General features: G+C 38.9%; 1 protein-coding gene across 17 annotated transcripts in view; it reads right to left on the reverse strand.

Annotated features, from left to right (window-relative positions):
- Nucleotides 1-3,344: 3,344 nt before the first annotated feature.
- Nucleotides 3,345-20,065, reverse strand: part of jade1 (jade family PHD finger 1) — a 49,300-nt gene continuing 32,579 nt past the window's right edge. For all 17 annotated transcript variants that reach the window (XM_088630403.1, XM_088630330.1, XM_088630358.1 and 14 more), the window contains 3 exons: nt 15,759-16,307; nt 7,809-7,926; nt 3,345-6,198 (listed from right to left, as the gene is read on the reverse strand). In XM_088630403.1, coding sequence (XP_088486529.1) covers nt 5,237-6,198; nt 7,809-7,926; nt 15,759-16,307 — 1,629 coding nt within the window. In that variant the 3' untranslated portion in view covers nt 3,345-5,236. The remainder of the gene's footprint in view (nt 6,199-7,808; nt 7,927-15,758; nt 16,308-20,065) is intronic.

Raw genomic sequence — 20,065 nt, forward strand, 5'->3', positions numbered from 1 at the left:
TGTCTGCTTCAAGGTTATCTTTAAAATGTAAAATAATAATTTCTGAGAATCAACTTTGATCCTGCTCAGTACAAGAGGAACTGCAGGTTCAGATATCTGCTGGGTGGTTGGTTGAGGTGGGATTATAACTGAACGCTGCCAAGTTTTAATCCCTCCTAAAAGGTATACAACAACAATAACATACAGTATATGCAATAACAATAATGTTAAAACATCAAATTTTGTTGTATTACATCAGGTGACTTTCTTTTTATTCTTCAGACAAACTTTGAACATTTTAGAAATGACTGAAGTAGTGTAGTCAAAATGTGAAATGTCTAGGTAGTTCCCAAAGTTTCCAGTGAAATTAATGTAATTCAGGTCAAATCAAGAATTGATTTCATTGGTTACAAAATAACTCTGAGATACATGAGAATCACTTCTAGCTGATGCAAGCCAGTTATAATTGCAGATAGTCATTTTCTTAAACCTGGAAGATATAATAGTATACACTTATGATTTAGAATAAGACATTAGCACACAAAAATCTATAGGTTTAATTGTAGGTTTTCCTGTTAACATGTACATGTTAACAAGGAATGACATCACAATGCATCATTGTTACTGACAAAGAGCAGTTTTATGTTACAATAAATTCCAGATTACAATAAACAGTTAATTTTGTTAACTGAAAACGTGGCAAAACAATAATAAGGATATTGTGACTGACAGAGGACTATCACCGAGTATGCAGGCATTTTGATTACCTAAGTTCTCAGGCAGCCTGTTTCACGTTTAATTAAAACGGCAGCATTGGGTTTACTCCAGGCAATTCAGCACACGTATGCGACGTGTTAAATGGAAACCAGCTGCCCAATGATACGATAAGCTTGCCTTTTAGTCATCCAGAATCAGATGGGGTTTTAAAAGAAATAACTGATCAATTGTAGTTGTCACGTGTTACTGGAATAGGTTCCTGACACAAAGCTACCTGACATGTAAGGAAGAGTGCAGTCAAGTGGCATCGTAGGCCTCATTGATTTTTAGGGGGTGGAGTCTGAAGGGCAAAGCCACAGACGAACGGATTTCGTCTAATCAATTCTAGACATCTAATATCCTTTTGGCTTTTGTGCATAAAGGTAAGATTTGACTGGGCACACAGAAAATTGGACATAATCTGAAACGATTAGTCATATCAGTAAATGCCAAGGCAGTGTGAAAAACATTTTTTCATGTTTTTCATGTTTCACCTTTTTTAAAAACAGATTCTTTTTCATGGTGGAATAGTTTAAATCTTCTGAAGACCGTCTGAGACCTTTCTTCGTCAGGTGCTGGCCCTAATAGTTTAACGACTTCCATGTCCAGTTATACCAGTTAGTCTGAAGATAAAATAGGATCTAAAAAGATAAGAAAAGGGATGAATGGGACAAATTCTCAAAGAATGGGCCGACGCTTGTGGTCTTGACACAAAGAATTGATAGGAGTAAAAAATGTGGACATGTCGTTGAAAGCAATGTCTAAGCAGTCACATGATTTCTTTATTTAAGGCTTAAAAACGCAATTAAAGTTGATCATTTATAGATGATTTTTTGACAAATGTTAGTATGAATGGTTGCACTGTTGGGTTATAAACCAATATGCCTTATTACAAATATGTATTAGATGCCTTCTAATTAGGACAACATGACACTGGGAAGCCTAGAAATGCCACTCCGTTCACTGCGCTTACATTGAGCAGGCTTTCAGCAGCTTCCAGGAATACAGCCTCATAAGGGCAGGGGGATCTTTTATTTTGCTTGTAGTTTATGATCTCTATCCTGAGCATGTTTTGAACTCTTCACTACTGCCTTGTTGGTGCACCATGAAATATTTGTATTTGTGAAATTACATCTAAAGAAATTAACACTGTTGTTCCTGACGGAACAAGCACAAAATAGTCCAAAGCACCTCTCACATGATAACATAAGACAGGACTTCCCTTGAATCCATTTACTTGCGGTTTTCTGCTAAACTTTTTTTTTTTCCTGCATGCCATTAATTGGATAATTAACTGGTTGTAGCAAAATTCAGAAATATCCTGGATTGACACAGATTTAGAAGCCCTGCCTTAAAGGAATTGTCTATTATAAAAGTAACACTTAATATGTGTGTAAGGGTAATCTCGCCTCAGAAAATATTATTTCTTAATAACACATTGCATCTCAAATGTCTAGAAAATGTGTGTATAATAATAATAAAAGACCCATTTTGGTGTTTACTGAAGTAGTAAGGGAATGGGTTATTTCAAATTACATTCCAAAGCCAGAAAATGTACTTTTCACTTCATTTGTCTCTGAAATATTATATTTCACATTAACTTTTCGTGGAAGTCTGAAATTCAATTTATAAATCTAGCATTAATAGCCTGGGTTTGCTGGTTATTACATGACCGTAAGCTGTCCTGCAAAGCTGTAATTGGGCTTTCTTCTTGGTTTTTAGTGGCATTAGAACTGACAACTATATTGCAATCTGTCACCAGCACATTTCCAGTAATTCCCAGGGAACATAATGAAGTTACTACTTGATTTGTAGCCCTCCAGTAAGATGGCTTATAGAACTGCTTTTCTCAAAAGACCAAATGCTCCTGGATGACTCATGTGATGATGCTAAAGAAACATTAGCACTGCCAACCATGGTAATTTGTGATTAAAAGTGGAATAAATTGACAAGCTGGAAAAGACTTCACAATCTATTACCGTGCCAATTCAGGGAATAACTTGCAGCTCTGTATGCATATGAAGTCACAGTCTCCACGGCTCAAGTGATTCAGTGCACACAGCATGGTTATATACATGGTAGATTGCGTGTCAATGGCAATACCATTACCTGAGCTTTAAAAGCTAAACTTGATAATTAATCCTCTTCACACTAACTCTATAAACCATTTTCTTAAAGCTATGAAGTCAAATGGCATAACCTGGGTGGTATCAGATTGTCATATGTACCTCTTTAAAAGTACCAAGATTAGAATCTCAAAATAATTTTCATTAATAAAGATGCATAATTTTTAAAGCTCTTCCACTGCCTGATTGCACATCTAAATTGCACTCACCATACAAGTATTTAAATATTCATTTAATTGAAATTTAAATTTCAGTCCACCCCTCACTATCCATGTATGGTAAAAACAATAAGGATCCATGATCGCCATTATCAGCCAGACCTGAAGAGGTATGTTCATGTAACTGTGGGATGTGAACATCTGAATAATGCAATTTCCTTTTTGACATTTTCATAGGTGGAACCATCTTGTGAAATACAACCCTCAGCACGTACACAATCTCTCAGTATTGGAAAATATCAGGAACACAGAGAAGGACAAACAGTTATATATATATATCGCAAAATTTACAGCAGTTTATTCACAAAGACAAAAAGGCACGATTCTTCTAAATGTTCATTCAAAAACAAAAATATACAGTTGTCGTCAACTACTTATATAAATATCTTCAAATGGAAAAAAGAAAAAAATAAATACAGCAAAGGGCCAAGTCATATAAAATAGTTTTCTATGTATAAATCTTTTTTTATATATTTTTTGCCTGTGTTGCTTCATGCATCTATTTGCTTCTTGAACTCAAATGGACACAAAGCTAGGCACATAGTGAGAATTGTCTGTACAAGGTTTAACTGTAATTACAGTATGCACATCTTTAACACAGTGATGGGAAATCAAATGCACAACAAATATCCCTTTGTTTACCTTTTTTAGGCATGCCACTTTTACAGAAGCTTAATTAGCCTAATCTAATTGACATTGTATAGCAGTTATAATGTTCGTTCCAACCACTGTGTACAGTACTGTAAAACTGAAAAGGTTGTAAGATTTAAAATGGATTTCCAGCTGTAACAAGTATGACAGACAGCACAGAATGGTGTATTAGTCTCAGGCATTATTAAACTGCATTCACAAACATCTTGCAGACCTCATTGCCACTCGTTTATCTTACTAAGCTAAAGTCTATGGAAAAATATGGCTAAGCATTTTACAAGTAATGTAATTGAAAAAACAAAGCAAAAATGTCAATGACGCCCTGATATATAGGCAAGCTATGATTTCTGCTTTCACGTTGTCTTTTTCACTGTAACATGAAAGTGTCACTTATGAACTTATCTGAACAATCTGTGTCAAAGTGTCTTTAAGAGGCATTTAATACTTTCAGTTTGTTACATTCACTGACACTCTTCAGTATGCAGATGTAATGAACAGATGACACTGAGATTTATTGCTGGCAGCCCCTCATTATTGCTCATTAATAAATAGTCCAAGTAGAAGGAAGGGCTAAATTGAAAGACTGCAGACCTACGGTATTTGGCAAGACGTAAAACTACTACTACTGTATATGCACTGATATATGTATAAAAAAGGTTTAGCGCAATCCCTGTATTTCAATGCATTTACACTGAAGAGATCTGGCTCCAGTCTTAAGTGCAGACACTAAGTGCAGCTCCTCATAACACCGGCATCGTGAAGCAACAAGCAACAGAACTGCCCTGCTCAGAAAACAAAGTGGCTGCTTCAATCACACCCTTCTTTGCAATGATCCTTGTACATCTCAGGCAAAATCTCTGAGAACTAAGCATTATCAGTTTTAGAGAGAACTTCTAACTAAAGAAAAGAAATGAAAAGGTAATGAAAAGATTCATTAACCTTGAATGGAAAGAGATTAGAATTTGTCCAAAACAAAATATAAATTAGAAACATCACATTTATAAACGGAACAGTGCCTGACAGGCTCCTACTAACATTGAAAACAATTATTTAACTGGATACAGCAGTGCATTCCAATGATTTTCCATACTTTTACTTAAGTGCGAACATTTTTTTTAAGAACTTGTGCTTTTTTTTGTAATCAACAAAAACAAAGCAACTTAAGGTCAATACTATGGCCCCACCACTCACTGAGGCTGGTCAGTTTCAATTTTATCATTTACTTTCAGGCAGAACTTGTCAAACAGGGTTAGTGTTTTCAACTCCAGTAACCTTTGTGTTGGAATTCAAACATTTAGTAAGGTCAAACAACAACAGAAGAATTACAATGACAAGATTAAGACTCTGTACACTGAAATGATTCAACAAAAATAAATACCAGCACAGTGATGGAATCATGAAAGCGAATCGCTTGAGAGAATCATTCTGGAAACACAAAATAATAATCGCAGTTCAGGCAGTGGTTCAAGTAACCAAACTGGCCGACACCCAAGACAGTTCCCCCTCTCATGAGGCCAGAATGCTCCTGCGGATTATGTCTGTCCCGTAGCGCCGGTTAATGGGCGTACCCGCATTTAGTCGCTTTGGACGGCACTTCTTTTCTTTCGCCTCTACCTCAGAGTCACTCAGCTCAGCGTCAGGTGCGTAGCCGTCATTTTCCACTTCCGTTTTTAGCCGGGCCTTGGACCTTGCTTTGGGCGAAATCCGGTGGACAGCCCTGTCCTCGGACGGAAGTTTCCCGTGAGGAGCCTCTTGCCCTTCTGTCTGCTGTGGCCGCTCGCCTTTCTTTGGGATTTTAAAGCCACCCCAGTTTTTCATGGGGCTGGTGGGTGTATTAGGCACTGAAACGATGACCGCTTGGTTGCAGTTCGCCTTCTTCAGCGAGCCATTGCATTTAGGCACTGCGTCCCCAGAGGGCCTCCGGACAGGGTTTCTGGCTGCGGGCTGCGTCAGGGGCGGCGGTGGGGGGGCTCTCTTGTTCTCCATCTGCTTCAGCATCAGGTCCTCCGTGGGCCGCGCAGGCTTTTGTCCAGGCCTCGAGGAGGCTCGCTCTCTCAGCTCGTGCCCGTTCTCCTCGTGCCGGTGGCCGTCGTCTCTCTTCTTGTACTCTCCTACAACCGTGCCGTTCCTCTTCTCCCTGAGATGAGGCAGTCTGGGGAAGGGTTTGAGCCTCTCGCTGTCCGGAGCCCTCTCCCCTACTTTTCGGCTCGTGCCCCCGCTGTCACTGTTGTTGTCAGCCAGGCCACCACATTCAGTGGAGGAGTTTGGCAGCTTCAGCAAGCCACTCCTGCAGTTTTCCTGGGATGCTCCGCCTCTTTCACGTCTGTGTGAGCCCTTCCCGTGGCAAGGCCTCCCCGTCTCGTGTCCTGGGTGCTCCGAAGGAAACTTAAGAGGCTCAGGTTTGGACGCTTCAGATGTTAAGTCACTAAAGAATAGTGCATCTTCCAAGTGGATCGATGATGGTATACCTGGATTGATGATAAAAACATTTTTAAAAATTACCAGCCTTGTTTAATACACTATTACAGATTACTACACCTTATATCTAAGTTTCGTATTTTTATTTTTCTTCTTGAAATGTGTGCGGTTACAAATAAAAAAATATTTCCAAACCCTTTTGAAGAAAGGCTTACCTTAAGGTTCTCTGAACCTAACCCAGGTATTTGCTGTACTTTCAGTTGAATCCTTAACTGAGCTAATAATTTGCCGACACCTTTTTCATTGCCGTTCCACTTTGAAAAACATTGTTTTCAAGCTATGAATTTGTGACATTTGTGAAATTTGTGAAATTGACAGTTCTAGAACTGCAAACTCCACAAAATACTATAAAGGATTGGTTAAATTTGGGGATCAGTTTAATAAAAAGGTCTGGATAGATCAAAAACCAACAGACACTGAGGTCACTGGGACCCTGACTGGGAGAACCCTTTTTTCTCTCTTATTTTGTTTTTTATTTTCTTCTGTTTTATTTCCTCCAATCTGAAATTTTATGTTACTGTTCAGCCTGACTCAGTACTACCGCTCATGCAGCATATGTATCCTCCAAACTGTGCTTCGTTAAGCCATCAGCTTGTGTCTGCACTTTGAGCTCAACACTCAACATGGCTTACGGCCAGGCTGAGGACTGACACTGTACTTGAGGAAAGCCCAGCTGTCTTCAGCCCATGCCTTTTCTCAGACAGCGTTTTTTCAATTTGCAAAGCGAACCTGCCCTTCATGAAACCATACTGACTTGGTGTATACAGTATGTCCTCTTTCCATACATACACAGCTTTGACAAAGATAGCTCCCATTTAAAAAAAGTACAGTGATTTATACCAAACCCTGGTTATAGCCAACACTACTGCACTCTTCATGAAACATTGCCTTGGCCCAGCTCAGAGAATAAAAAACTCATTTCTTGTATCAAGTTTATAAAGCTATTCACTGGCACTGCTCCAAAGTACCTTGAATCTATAACGCTGTCATCTTGCCGAAATCAAATGATGTGCCTGCAGTACTGTTAAAAATTCAATTTGACATGAATTGTGGCTCAAAGTGCATCAGATTTATCTTTTTAAAAAATATATGGATGTCTAACCTTACACAAGGCTGTAAATCACATAAACAATTATGACAACGTAACTAATATCACCTGTTACTTACGTTTTTCTTACTTTGTACTCTCCAACATGATTCTTGTCATTTTTCTTTCTTATATTTTTCAAAATTATGTTTGCCACTTTCTGTTATTCTTTCTGGAATATTCAAGGGTTATTTTCTAGTTAAGTTTGAAATTTAAGAAGGGTGCACAAAACAAACCGATCCTTCTACTTTTCATGAAACACTGCTATGTTGCTGTCGACTTAAATCGTTTACCATGTCTGTCAAACTCCTTGTTATCTGGACAAGAAAGGCCTTTCCCCAGATGAATCCTTAATAACCAGGCAGAATCAAAGGTTTCTGCTCAAGCAAAGACTCAAGTGTTAAATGTTTGCTAGGGGAACCCTTTAAATGGACTCATTAAATCGAAATTCACAGATCAGGACTGGTAAACTTTAACCAGTGCCTTCTGAAGGGACTTAAGGACTTCGCCCACCAGAGAGCCGCTCCTCTTCCAGCAGCCTGACGTGGTGATGGAGGATCTGCTCCTGCACCCGGCACACTGACCGCTTCATCTTCTCTCGCCTGGTCACCATATACGTCAGGTTTCGAACCTGCAACCAAAGTTTAACATGTTACAAAAAAAATGTCAGATCTACTAAAATTCATCTTCAACTAGATCCCATCCTGAAAGCCCGTCTGCTGCCGAAACACGGGAAGACAGGAATGAGCAGCAAAAACTGTTTCTTCATGGACGGAAGAACCCAGCTCAGTTTCCTCCTCCCAGGTGCTGCAGACTGGAAATGCCCTTCAATGACATTTCTCTAGCTGAAATGGAGGACAGCCAAAAAGTGCACTGCTTAGATTACATGAATAGGGACGAGTCTACTCTTCAATGTTTTTCATCAATTTTACCAATCTAATGCGATGTATAAATACCATCTGTGAATGATAAGTATAACAGCAAATCAAATGCTATCATTTACACGTCTGAATATACTTTGAGTCAGTTATTTTAAAACATCTCACATGCTCTATCAATAATGTGCATTAGATTATCAGATGATATGTCTGGGTTTTACCGGCTATTAGTATTGGATAAGTAAAGAATTACCACTGCTGCTCTAAAAATTAGGGATTCTAAATTTGAGAAATACAGTAAATTGGACACTGAAGCTAAAAGAATATTAAATCATTCTGTATGTGTACTGTGATTGAATGGAATACTGAAATGGCATGACTGAAAATGAAGCTATTAAAAAGCAGGATGCTCCCAAACTGCAATATAGTCAGAGTGCATGACTCTTGACCTGGCTAACTTACAATACCGAGTGCACCATTTATATGAGCAAAGTTATTACAAAGTGGATAATGGCAAGGGAGAAAGTAGGAATATCCACAGCATTGAACAAAACTTTTTCCAATTTTCAAATGTCAGTTTGCTAAATTTAGTTCTAGTATACCTTATACACTGTTGGAAGCAAAGAAAAAAAAAACATACTTTCTAAGTATTAACTTCTAGCTAAATCAAGCAATGCCTATTTACTTGTCTTCTGTTAAGTGCTGATGCTCTTTGTTGAAAAGTACTGTACAAACAGTAAATGATTGTCCTACGGTTATGAAACAAGACACCATTCTGATCATCCTGCATGTATTGCACTGCAGCGAAACAAACTGTTAGTGATGATAATTTAGCAAGCACATAAAAACAGCCACTTCCTTGAGGGAGAGAATACGGAATATGAATGTAGAACACACACAGACTGAAAACTCCCTGTAGGTGTAAGATTAACCTTCAAGAATCAGAGAGAGGGCAGATTTGACAAGGCAAGTTGTCAGTTGCTTGCACTTGAGGTGCTACTGCCGCTTTGGACTGTCAAGATGAAAACAGCTTGAATTTGTAGCTGAATTACAACATACATGCATTCCAAAGTACTCAGCACCCTGTATAGTACTTGTCACAGTGTCATTTTCACTCTTCGGCATCCCCTTCATCCTTCTGAACCACACACTTCATTACTTTACCCATAACATAACATCCATGCTAGCAGCCAGAAATTATAGTCTAAGACATCAAGAGCCAGCAGTCAATTTGTATGAATTCTGGTTTTCTACTTGCTCTGCACTGAAAACACCCTTTTATGTACCTAGGAAATTAGTGGTAGTTAAAGCTATAAAATGTTGGTTAGTGCTCATGACATGTACTGTATGTTATAGGGTTACTAACTGCATACTGTTGTGAATAGTAATGATCCTGTTAAATAATATCCCAACTATTTTTCACTACACATAGCCTTTCAGAAGTGCCTTCTGCTTGTTCAACGTTGTGCACTCTTGGGCTCTTCCCTGAACACATGCTGTTTCTCCCTTCTGGCTTCTCTGCTGCTCTCACTCACCGTTCCTTCATTTTCTTGAAGCTCACATCTTTTGTTTTATTTCTCTCCCTGTACAGTTTTCTTTCAGCATGTATACTTTTGCCCTCCTCTCTGCTGACAAAGTGAGACTGATAGAAGAATAGAACAGAGATGGCGAAGGCCTGCTTCATCAGCACCCATCCAGCCTCTCTCCCTCGTACTCGTTTCCATTTTTTATTCTGCTGTTAAGAGGACTTTCTGCCTCAGTTACTCATCTTCCTCAGCTCTTCATATTCATAAATGTGCTTTGAGTGCCTATTTGCAATCCAACTGCAGCTTTTACACTCTAATATGGAACATAAGGTCCTATTAGAATTATTTAATTAACTTACAATATGGCAGTATTGAAAAATTATTTGATCACTTGTAATTGTTTTTTTTCCCCCCCACACTTAATAATCCATGATTCTGTTTAATGAAACTACTTTGTTTAGTATATTAATGAATACAAGAAAGGACAGCAGGTTTAATGCTTTGTGACCTGGACCTCAGAAGTTAAGTAAGGCTGGGCCTGGTCAGTACTGGAAAGGGACACCTCCAAGGTGAAACAGGTTTGGTGTTTTCAGATAACTACAGCGATATGGGACACTACAGGAGATGCAATCTTCAGAATGAGACGATAATCCAAGTTCCTGACTGCTTACGGAACTGCTCGTATGTTTGAGAGCGTTACTCCCAGTGTCCTTGCTAAATTCCACTTCAGACTTGAAAAACATCTCATCCTTAAACTGTCTCCATAATGGGAGAAGTAATCTCTGAGCTCCTAGTCTTGATCTGCTGTTTAGTGGGGTGGCTGTCATTCCTCAACGTACTAACAGTAAGTGATGGACAAAGTTGGTCCCCTTCTATATGTATAGAGCTTAGGGACATTTTGGGATGAAAAGCAACATACAAATAATAATAATTGCTTACACTTATATAGTGCTTTTCTGGACACTCCACTCAAAAGTGCTTTACAGGAAATGGGGACTCTTCTCCACCACCAACACCACCAATGTGCAGCCCCACCTGCTCTTGCACTTGCACCCAAATGCACTTATTATTACGCATACAGTGTTTTATAAAACACTATTTTAAGATTGTGTTTTTAATACTAATACTTGTTTCTTTTTTTAAAATATGCCCACCAAAGTAAAAAAGATCAATGTTTTTCAAATCTCAACTTTATTGTCTACAACCCCTGCTGCTTCACTTAAGGGAGAATAAGGACCTGCAGACATCCACCTGTTGAAGCCACTCTCTATATGATATGCTGCAGACTGCGCATAGTGCTCACTGAAGGAGTGGCTTGTCTCACACTGATGTCACTGACAGCTTGCAGGCGACCACCAAGTTTGCTGGAGTTGCTGTTTGCCAAAAGGCGAGAAGACCCAGGCTAATCCCTACCCTAACTGGCAGCCTTCTGACAACTGTGCACAGCAGTCTAGTGACATATCCCAGGCTCCAGGCAGCAATGTCTGGGCCATAGACTTTAGTGGCACGCTCTCAGATGGCTCAACCATAATTTTAATGTTTAGTCCAAAATTCTTTTCAGGATTCTTTCATCTGTTTTATTTTTATGACCTTAAATGTCCTAAACTTCCCTGGGGAAATGTGTCTGTGGTACAGTACTAATAATAATCTGTTCAACACTATTCAGGCTAGCTCTGCTGTGAATTACCATAGTCGCAAATTTGCCAGAATGGAGTGGATGGCAAAATGTTATTAAATTCCAAAGATGAGCTGCTGCCTTTTACAACAGAAACCACTTGACAGTATTTTATTTCTTAAAAGTGACATTAATTTAAAAGTCTAAAGCTCAGGTCTGGAGCTGTGGTCAATGAGTTACAATGATGTCACTCCATTACATTTACTGACCAAGATTCAAGCACGTGATCATACATTTCACATTCTCCAACACACTTTGGCATAAATTGTTTTGATTGGGGCTTTAAGATACAGATTAACAGGTTTATTGTCACACAACATACGGTGAATCTAACCCTTAAAGAATAATTGTTTTTTTACAATGAAAACTGGATATTCTAGAATTCCTTGAAGCAGGACATTTTGAAAATATATACTATATAAATACACATAAATATAGAAATATAGAAAAAAATATAAAAATCATTGCTCATAATAATTACTGATTCTACAACACAAGACCAACTGCTACAGCTAAAATTTCAGACACATCTAACAACACACTGTTGATAAACTATTTTTTTTTATTTTTGAATCCCCGCACCAATATGATTTAAACTCTACCATGTAATACTGCCTTGTCATGTGACTGTCTGTGCATCTACAGTATGTCCAAAGTATAGAAAGGATTTGGATAGTATTTGAAAAGATAGGATTTGGAAGTACAAAATTAAACTATGGTTTGCATTTATTTTATAAATACTTCTAAAAAATAACTACATTTTTACTGACTGAATATTTTAATACTCAAAACTCCCACTTAGGCATTTTGTCTCTCCAAATCTATACTTCTGTAGAAGTCTCAGTTATGAACTCTGTTAATCATGTTGAAAAAGCTCTATAATATTTTATTCCAAACTGCCTTTGCAATCTAATACTGTCAAACTGCAAGGAAATGCCTCATATACCTCAGCTTTTCAAAGCTTTAAAAGATTATTAACTGTTCTCTGCTACTGAACTCCTCTTTGTGTGGTTATAAAGCTTTTCTGCTTTTGTGTATGATTTAAAAGTGGCCCTTCTCTTCCTCAAGAGCTCTTGACTGTAATAAATGGCTATTTTTATGAGTCTACAGCACATCAATATTTCTGCCTTACAGTCTACATACACAAGACAATGGCAGCAGCTATATTTACATTCCTGGCCATGCTAAAAAAGCCAATTTCCCATGTTTCAGGATGTATAACATTAGAGCAAATGCTCCTGATACCAAGCCTTAACAAATCTATGCCAACCAAGACCCAAAGACAAATTACCCAAGCCTTTTAATTTAAGCCAAGTAAGAGAACTGCTGGGTATTTATTTGGACTATCTGAGCGAAGTACCACTCCCAAGGGTACAAAACCAATGTTCCCACCCGGGATTTGAACTCGCGATCCTCCAGTCGGGAGTCCTAACCACCCCTTCACACAGCTGGCCAGCCTATTCATCGCTGTCAGGTAGTGAAGGCTGGACTACCGCTGTGACTTCCCTCGGTCTTAATTACACACTGCATCTCTGCCAGGCTTCCAGCACCGAGCACCCGCTGACTCTCTGCGGTGCGCCTGTCTGGGGAGGCGTGCCGGCGTGATTAACAAGAGCAGAAGGGAGTGACCAGTGATTTGGACTGACAGACTGGAAACTGAATACAAAAGAAGAGGTGGGGGTGTGTTCGTGCTGTAATAAGAGGAGGCAGCTAATGAATTTCTGTGATAGGAGGGGAAAGAAGTCTCAGGACAGTTGCTACAAACAAAAGGGCTACTTTTATATGAAATGTACAGTGTAATGCTTATTAGTACCATCTGCATCAGTGTCAAGGGAGACCTGCAGAACTAATTGTTAAAAGTTGTATGTAGTTCACATTGGTATACATTTAGCAAGGTCATGAATCTCTGATTTACTTTAAAAGAAGAATAAAAAAACTAACAAGATAGCTTTGTTTATACATAGAAGAAAGTACAGGTCATAAGACAGTTACAAACAAGAGGACACTCAGCCCCTATAGTCCATTCGGGTTTAGCAGTAACTTGCCAACTATCAACTATTAAGCTAAAACTACAAAGCTCAGGAGAGCAAAGCTATCAAAAAGAACAACATGTGGCTTTGACTATTTCATTTTTTAGTCAACAGCGCCGAGGATGTCCAAGGAAAACCAGATAGCTGCTGAAAGGTGGTGTTGATGGACCAGTAAGACACACTCTTATCTCTGGGCCAGATTTCCCAGTCCCAATGCCCAAGTAAGGTGACTTAGGTCACTAGGCTTAAGAAGGTACCATCTCTGACATGAGATGTTTAACAAAGGTCCTGACTGCTTGGTCATTAAAGATTCTACAGCATTATTCATAAGAGTAGGGGTGTTAACCCTGGAGTCCTGCCTAAATTCCACTCTTGTAGAATCCTGCTTTTTTAATGTTCCTCCTCACTTACAATGAAGCAACTTCTTGTCGCTTCAGCACCTGATCTGCTGTGCAGTGGGACTGCTGGTGCCATGCTCACCCCAATAGGTGAAGTGGGTCCCCTCCCTGTTCCTCTATAGGATCATTCTGGATGAAAAGCACTATAAAAATCATCATTGGAGTCCCAAAGTGCCTTGTTACCTCATTGGTTTTGCACATGTCAATTTCCATTCTGATGTCTTTTTGAAAGCACCAGTCTACATTCCATCCCTCCAGTTATCAAGCTAGTCAGTTTTTCAAGTACAATACTTACATTTATATGAAAACAAAGCTTAATAAATCTCACGTAAGTGAACTCAAGTTTAAAAACCACACCCAAAGTCATTTAAAATTGGGTACGCAAATGCTTTGTTAAGGATCTGCACGCTATCAGAGGGCAAGTTTGTTTTGCTTTGAGATTTGAAAGTTCAAAGGAAGCATTCAGACAACCACAAAATCTATTTCCAAGCTAAGCTTAAATTCAATTGTCACCTATTCGCAGAACATGCCAATACATAGTGTATGACTACGGAATTCTTGCCTTGCCCTCAATCCCACACAAGGCACAGCTGCTTTTCTGAGGTCAGGTTTCACAGAAACGTAGCCAACCACACTGCAAGGCCATAACTTCCTGGCAGAGTTATTTCCAATGAACATTATTAGGAGCCAGAGGGTTCATCTGGTTGTCGCTTTGGTATTTAGCACTCACACTAGCCACAGTAAAAAAAAAATCTACTTTAGGGGAATTGCTGATGCTAGATCAGTGAGAGAATATAAAGAAAAGAATCCAACAACAATACTACTGTTATTGTTCCTTTAAAGCTGAAGACTGGGAAGGCACCAAAAACCTGCTGCATTTTTAACCCTCCCTCTAGTTAAATACAGAATCAGGCTTTCAGTGTTTACCAGTCCTGCCAGCAGCTGTTATCACTTGTCAAAGTCCTGCATTTGCATGATAAGCAGGACCAGCAAGGAACTATGCTAAGGTCCTCCATGTGCTAAGGTCATAAGGGTCTTTCAGTATAACCTCATCAAGGCAAACAACAACTGTTAGTTTAGACACCCCAGAGAAAGATTATTTACAAGGTTATTACACTGCCCCTAAAACAAATCGAGTCTTCCAAGGGTCTCTCATGTTTTGTTCACATACATGGGATTTTTCATCATTTACAAAACTTTAAAAACCCAATTTCTTTATAACACAGTATTATATTTACCTTAGCCTGAGCTATGAAACCCTTCTACTGTATGCATCCATAATTAAAAATCTATCCATACTGAATTGCCCACTAACCCTATCACTACCTATTTTTCAAAAAAGTGATGCTAGAGATTAAAATGGTCATTTGTTTTTGCAACTGATTACAGCAAACTCATAACAGTTTGCTGAGAAATTAAATGATATTCACAAGGAAAAATAAATATGATTATGATCTTGTTTTAGGAAACCATTCTGAACATTAAACCGAAATCTGAGCACCTCATTAGGTGGTACAGTACGATAACAGTAGGATAAGAACTAAATTGGCGTGTGAGCTACCGACTCGCTTGGTGTCAATCAGCATCTAATCGCTTACTTTAAAATCTTCACCACTATGCGCAGTATGAAAAAAACATGCATACCTGAACTTAAGATGCAAAAATATTTCTGGATCTCAATAAAGGATCAGGTTTCAGAAGGTAAAAACAGATAGCAGGCGACCTAATCTACTGCCAGTCTACAGGAATCCTGAGATACAGCACAAACTTTACAGGCACTGCTTGCGTTTGGATGCTTCTGCTGTGTTTATTGGATTCAAGCCTTTAGGTAAAGATCTGCGAGGGAGGTGTCTTCATCACTGTCTCATTCTGAAGCTGTAGTGAAGCGTCACGGTTCCCTTAAAGGAAGCAGGCGGGGCCCCTCCTTAACCCCGTCCGCCCAGCACAGCGACCTACCCGCTCCAGGTCTTGCCGCAGGTGCGTGAAGAGCTGAAGCCTCCTGAAGAGCACGTCCTGCTCCCGCTTGGCCAGGTTGTCCTCCTCATCCTTCTTCGGGGTTATCAGGGGCTTGTTGAAATTAGCCTTCCTCTTCAGCTTCCAGAACTGGTAGATGAAGTCCACCACCTCCTCGGGAAGGCGGAGGTACTGGGCAACCTCGTTGGCCGTGACGAACTTGTAGAACTCATCTTCCAGCTGCTGCAGCTTCTGCTTGCGGAGGTTCACCATCTGTGCCTCCTGCTGGTTGGCGCTCAGGACCGCAGGCTCTGGGCCCCGGGCCGGGGACCTCTCTGCCTCCACCTTCCTTGGCTCCCCTCCGTCTTCCTCTTCCTCCTCCCCCGAGCCCACCTCTGCATCCAGCTTGCCCGCCTCTTCTCGGCCGCTGTGCTTCAGGCAGAACGACTTGAACTTCACTTCATCGGTCTCCGTCAGGATGGTCTTCATCTTCAAGTTGCGCTGGAAAGCACAGGTGACGTGGAACGCTGTCCGACAGTTCTTCGCCGAGCACTACAAAAATTGAGCAGATTTCAGAATCAGCAGAGGTTTATGGAAAGTGAAGAAATAAAAGCGTATGTCTTTAATAAATATTTTTTTAAACCATCTTTAAGAACACATCATCTCAAGGTGCCCTGGCAATAAATCAGCTATAGCAAATACTGTAGAAACACTTAAGACTCACAACAAGAGAAACAAAAGGTAATGTAAAGCAAAGTTTTAAGAGGATCTAAAAGTGAGATTTTTCAACATCATCTGAATGGGGTGTGATAAGGTAGATGGTACCTGATTAATGACCGCTTTCATGGGAAAAATGTGCATGCCGTGAGCACAGAAATGAAAACAAATTCCATATCTGACCCTCTGGCAGCAAATATAGATATGAATAAGAATGACACCAAGAACAGAGCCCTTCAGGACACCATCTTTGCAAGGGGAGGTAATCAGCTAAGAGTTAAACCGCTAAAGAGTAGTTTCAAAAACCCTTTCAAATGTATTTAGCAAGAAGGTATGATCAACAGTATCAGTCAGCACAGAGGTGTGGCTGAGCTAAAAAAAAGTCACTAATAAAATATCTGTAGTATTAACAGCTGCTTCAGTACTATACATTGACCTAAATGTAGATTGAAATGTTATTTCAGTTCTTTTGCAGATAAATGCCCAATCTAGAACATTTGCAAAACAAAAAATAATTGGCCAGTAATAACTGCAGCTTGCTCAGTACTGCATTCTGAATGGAGATTAAAAAAAAACTATTGAGGGTCAGAAACCAATTCCAGAACATAATGATTCATTGCTGTTGCTTATGACAATGAGGCAAAGTTTATAGAAAACAAGACAGCAGCATTAGCATCCAACATGTGGTAGGAGTTTTGACCAGGTATCAGAATGTAATTTACAAAGTCAGATGCACTGAATTTGAAAGAGTTCTAATGTTATCAATTTCAAAATGTGACAATTTGGGTGTAAAAAAACAAACCTGGAGTGGACAACGGACTAAAAAATATTCAATAATAGTGTTTTAAATGGGATTTAAGATGAAGAACCATGAAGAGAAAGGATAAACTAGGTACATCTATTAGTTTCCAAAAAAACACTATGGCAGTCTAGTGGCAGTAAGTACGTTGCTATAGAATTGTCTTAAAGGCACGTAAATGAACAGCCGGAACAGTATCCCTGGGTGCGATGAAATTCCATGGATGTAAGCTGAATGTTATAACAAAGTGAAATTAGATTTCACAGATTTCTTCTGGAGCTAAACAGTGTAAAAGACTACCAAGTGCGGACATACAGTATAAAGCATAATGGAGTCCTAGATACTAGCTGAGTACCACTGACAGAATAACTTCAAAATTAAAGTGAAAACAAATGTGAATTAATAGTCCCGATGTTCCAAAACCCAGTAGTACACCTAGGTACATCGGCATTAACAATTAACATTGTTTAAAGCTGTATTTCTGCACTGAACACCATGGAACACATCTCACATACAATATGGTTCTTAATTAACCATAAACCGAAAGGCTTGTGATAATTCTTATAAACTCACTGAGTGGATTTACTGCATTTTTTATTCTTTTTTACCATCAGTCGTTCACAGCTGTTACCATTTAATTGGGGTGTTATTCTGATATACCGCAACTGCCAGATGTTAACACTTTAAAGTAAAAAAAAACAACTCTTTGAAGGTCTCTTCATCTTAGATATACTAATTCAGCACAGATTTACCACCAAAGTCATATGTACTCATAATGGTAGCACTAAAAAACCTAGTTTACACTGTCACATCCGGGGTAAACTGAAGTATGAAAAGCCAAATTATCTCACCACATGTGTATATAACAGTATACTGTATGTGATGTATAATTATCCTAGAATGCAGGTGATAAAAATGATACTAATAACTAAAATCTAACCATACACTATTAAAATAGTATCATAAAACATATTCAATGTTGTTAATTCCAGTTTTCATACAATTCTTGTACAGAGAGCTTTCTGAGTCTTTGCCACATTCTATCTGGTGTATGTTAGGCCACAGACAGTGTGTCGTCTGAACAAAAGCTATTGCTAGTTATCAATGCTAGAAGATAAAGACAATTCATTGAAAAGGAATTTCAAAAGCCAGTCAGGGAAAAAAATAAATTGCGCATTAATTAAAGACTTGAGAGAGCTGTAACATCAATAAAGCAATAATTAGCTGTATCCAGAGTCTGCAAATTATACGCCAAGTGAAACAAAGATGAAAACTGACGGAGATACTTTGGAAGAAATCCAAGGACCAACAAGACATGAATGTTGTATCTAATAAGCAAGACTTTCAAAATAAAAGAAAAAAGCTTTGTCTTTAGCCTGTTCTTTTGTTTCTTCTAATACAGCTATGAAAGACATTACAACTAAAAACAATTTCTGTTACTAAAAATAAACCTTATCAAACGTTATTTTCTTATATTCCATCTTCATCACTATGATACTTATGGTGGTCATACATAAAAAGTTTGTCATTTTCTTCTCTGAGAGGGGAGAAGAGTACATCAATAGTGGCTTTAAACTATTGAATCGATTAATTCCTAACGGATATAACCATGACGCTAAGATGCTCTACGTACTGTGTGAAAATGTTACGCTCTAGGTCAACCCAAGGAAGAGCAGAAGGAGATTTAATGATGTGCACAGGGCCGTGCGAGGAAACTCAAAACTGTCACTGTTCACTGCACAGCTCCGTACAACTATTTACACCAGGGCACTACTGCACTTTCACCTCCCAAGTAACAATTTACATTTACTTATTCAAGTAAAATTGCTCACTTTGTCTGTACCACCTGGAAACAAAACATTGTGATGGTTTCTCACAATTGCAACTGAAACGGTAACTCTGGTCATTTTCCATTCTTATGACAGTACTTTCTGTGCTGGCTGTCCTTGTCTTTGACAGCTTGCACTGTATGTGAACAAACAAAGTTTATCAGTTTTAAGATAACAAGCGGTAAAAGCACCTGTTTTAGACAGTTGAGTCATCAAAGGTCATTATTGGACTAGCTGGTGAAATATAATGAGCCCCAGCCAGAAAAGATCTGCACTGCTGCCAAACAGGTTTTTCACAGAGTGCTATTAGATCTGCTGTTTTAAGCTCCCTAGAAATAACATAATAGTGTTTTGAAAAATTGTTAGGAAAAGCCAGGTGCCACGTACAGTTAAGTCCTATTTATACACACCAGATGCATGGTTTTGTCTAACTCCTAGCATTTTCTAGTTTTTTACAATTCTGCTATTTAACCACAGGGGTGTATCTACTGTCGTCCCTGAAGAGTTTCTCTATTTTAGTCCACGACACTACTACAAGCACAGTGGCTCTGGATATGAGTATTCTGGGAAAAGGCCAAATTACTTACTCTCGTATTTTCCCCCCATTATTTTTAACTTATTACATGTAAGCTGCCACAACAACCTGGATTATTTGCAAGACTGGCAAGGCCCCGCTGTTCCTGTGTAACATACTGTATGGATTGATTACATACATACATTGATTACTTTGGATCCATCATTTACTCCAGTATTTTCTTTATTTTGGCAGTAACCCATTTGTAAATAGACACATTTAAAAATAACTTGATCTCACTGGTCATAGACATTAAACAGAAAGCTGCCTTTTAATGTCCTATATTTTATAACGGCACATTACTTTCATTAGATGAAAACCCTGAAAATGTTCCAGTCTAGCAACTTAAAATAAATGACAGAGCAGTGCTTGCACAAATTCCAGCAGGTGT

Source organism: Lepisosteus platostomus, chromosome 1 (assembly GCF_059453375.1).
Source record: "Lepisosteus platostomus isolate fLepPlt1 chromosome 1, fLepPlt1.hap1, whole genome shotgun sequence".
In the NCBI taxonomy this organism is placed as follows: Eukaryota; Metazoa; Chordata; class Actinopteri; order Semionotiformes; family Lepisosteidae; genus Lepisosteus; species Lepisosteus platostomus.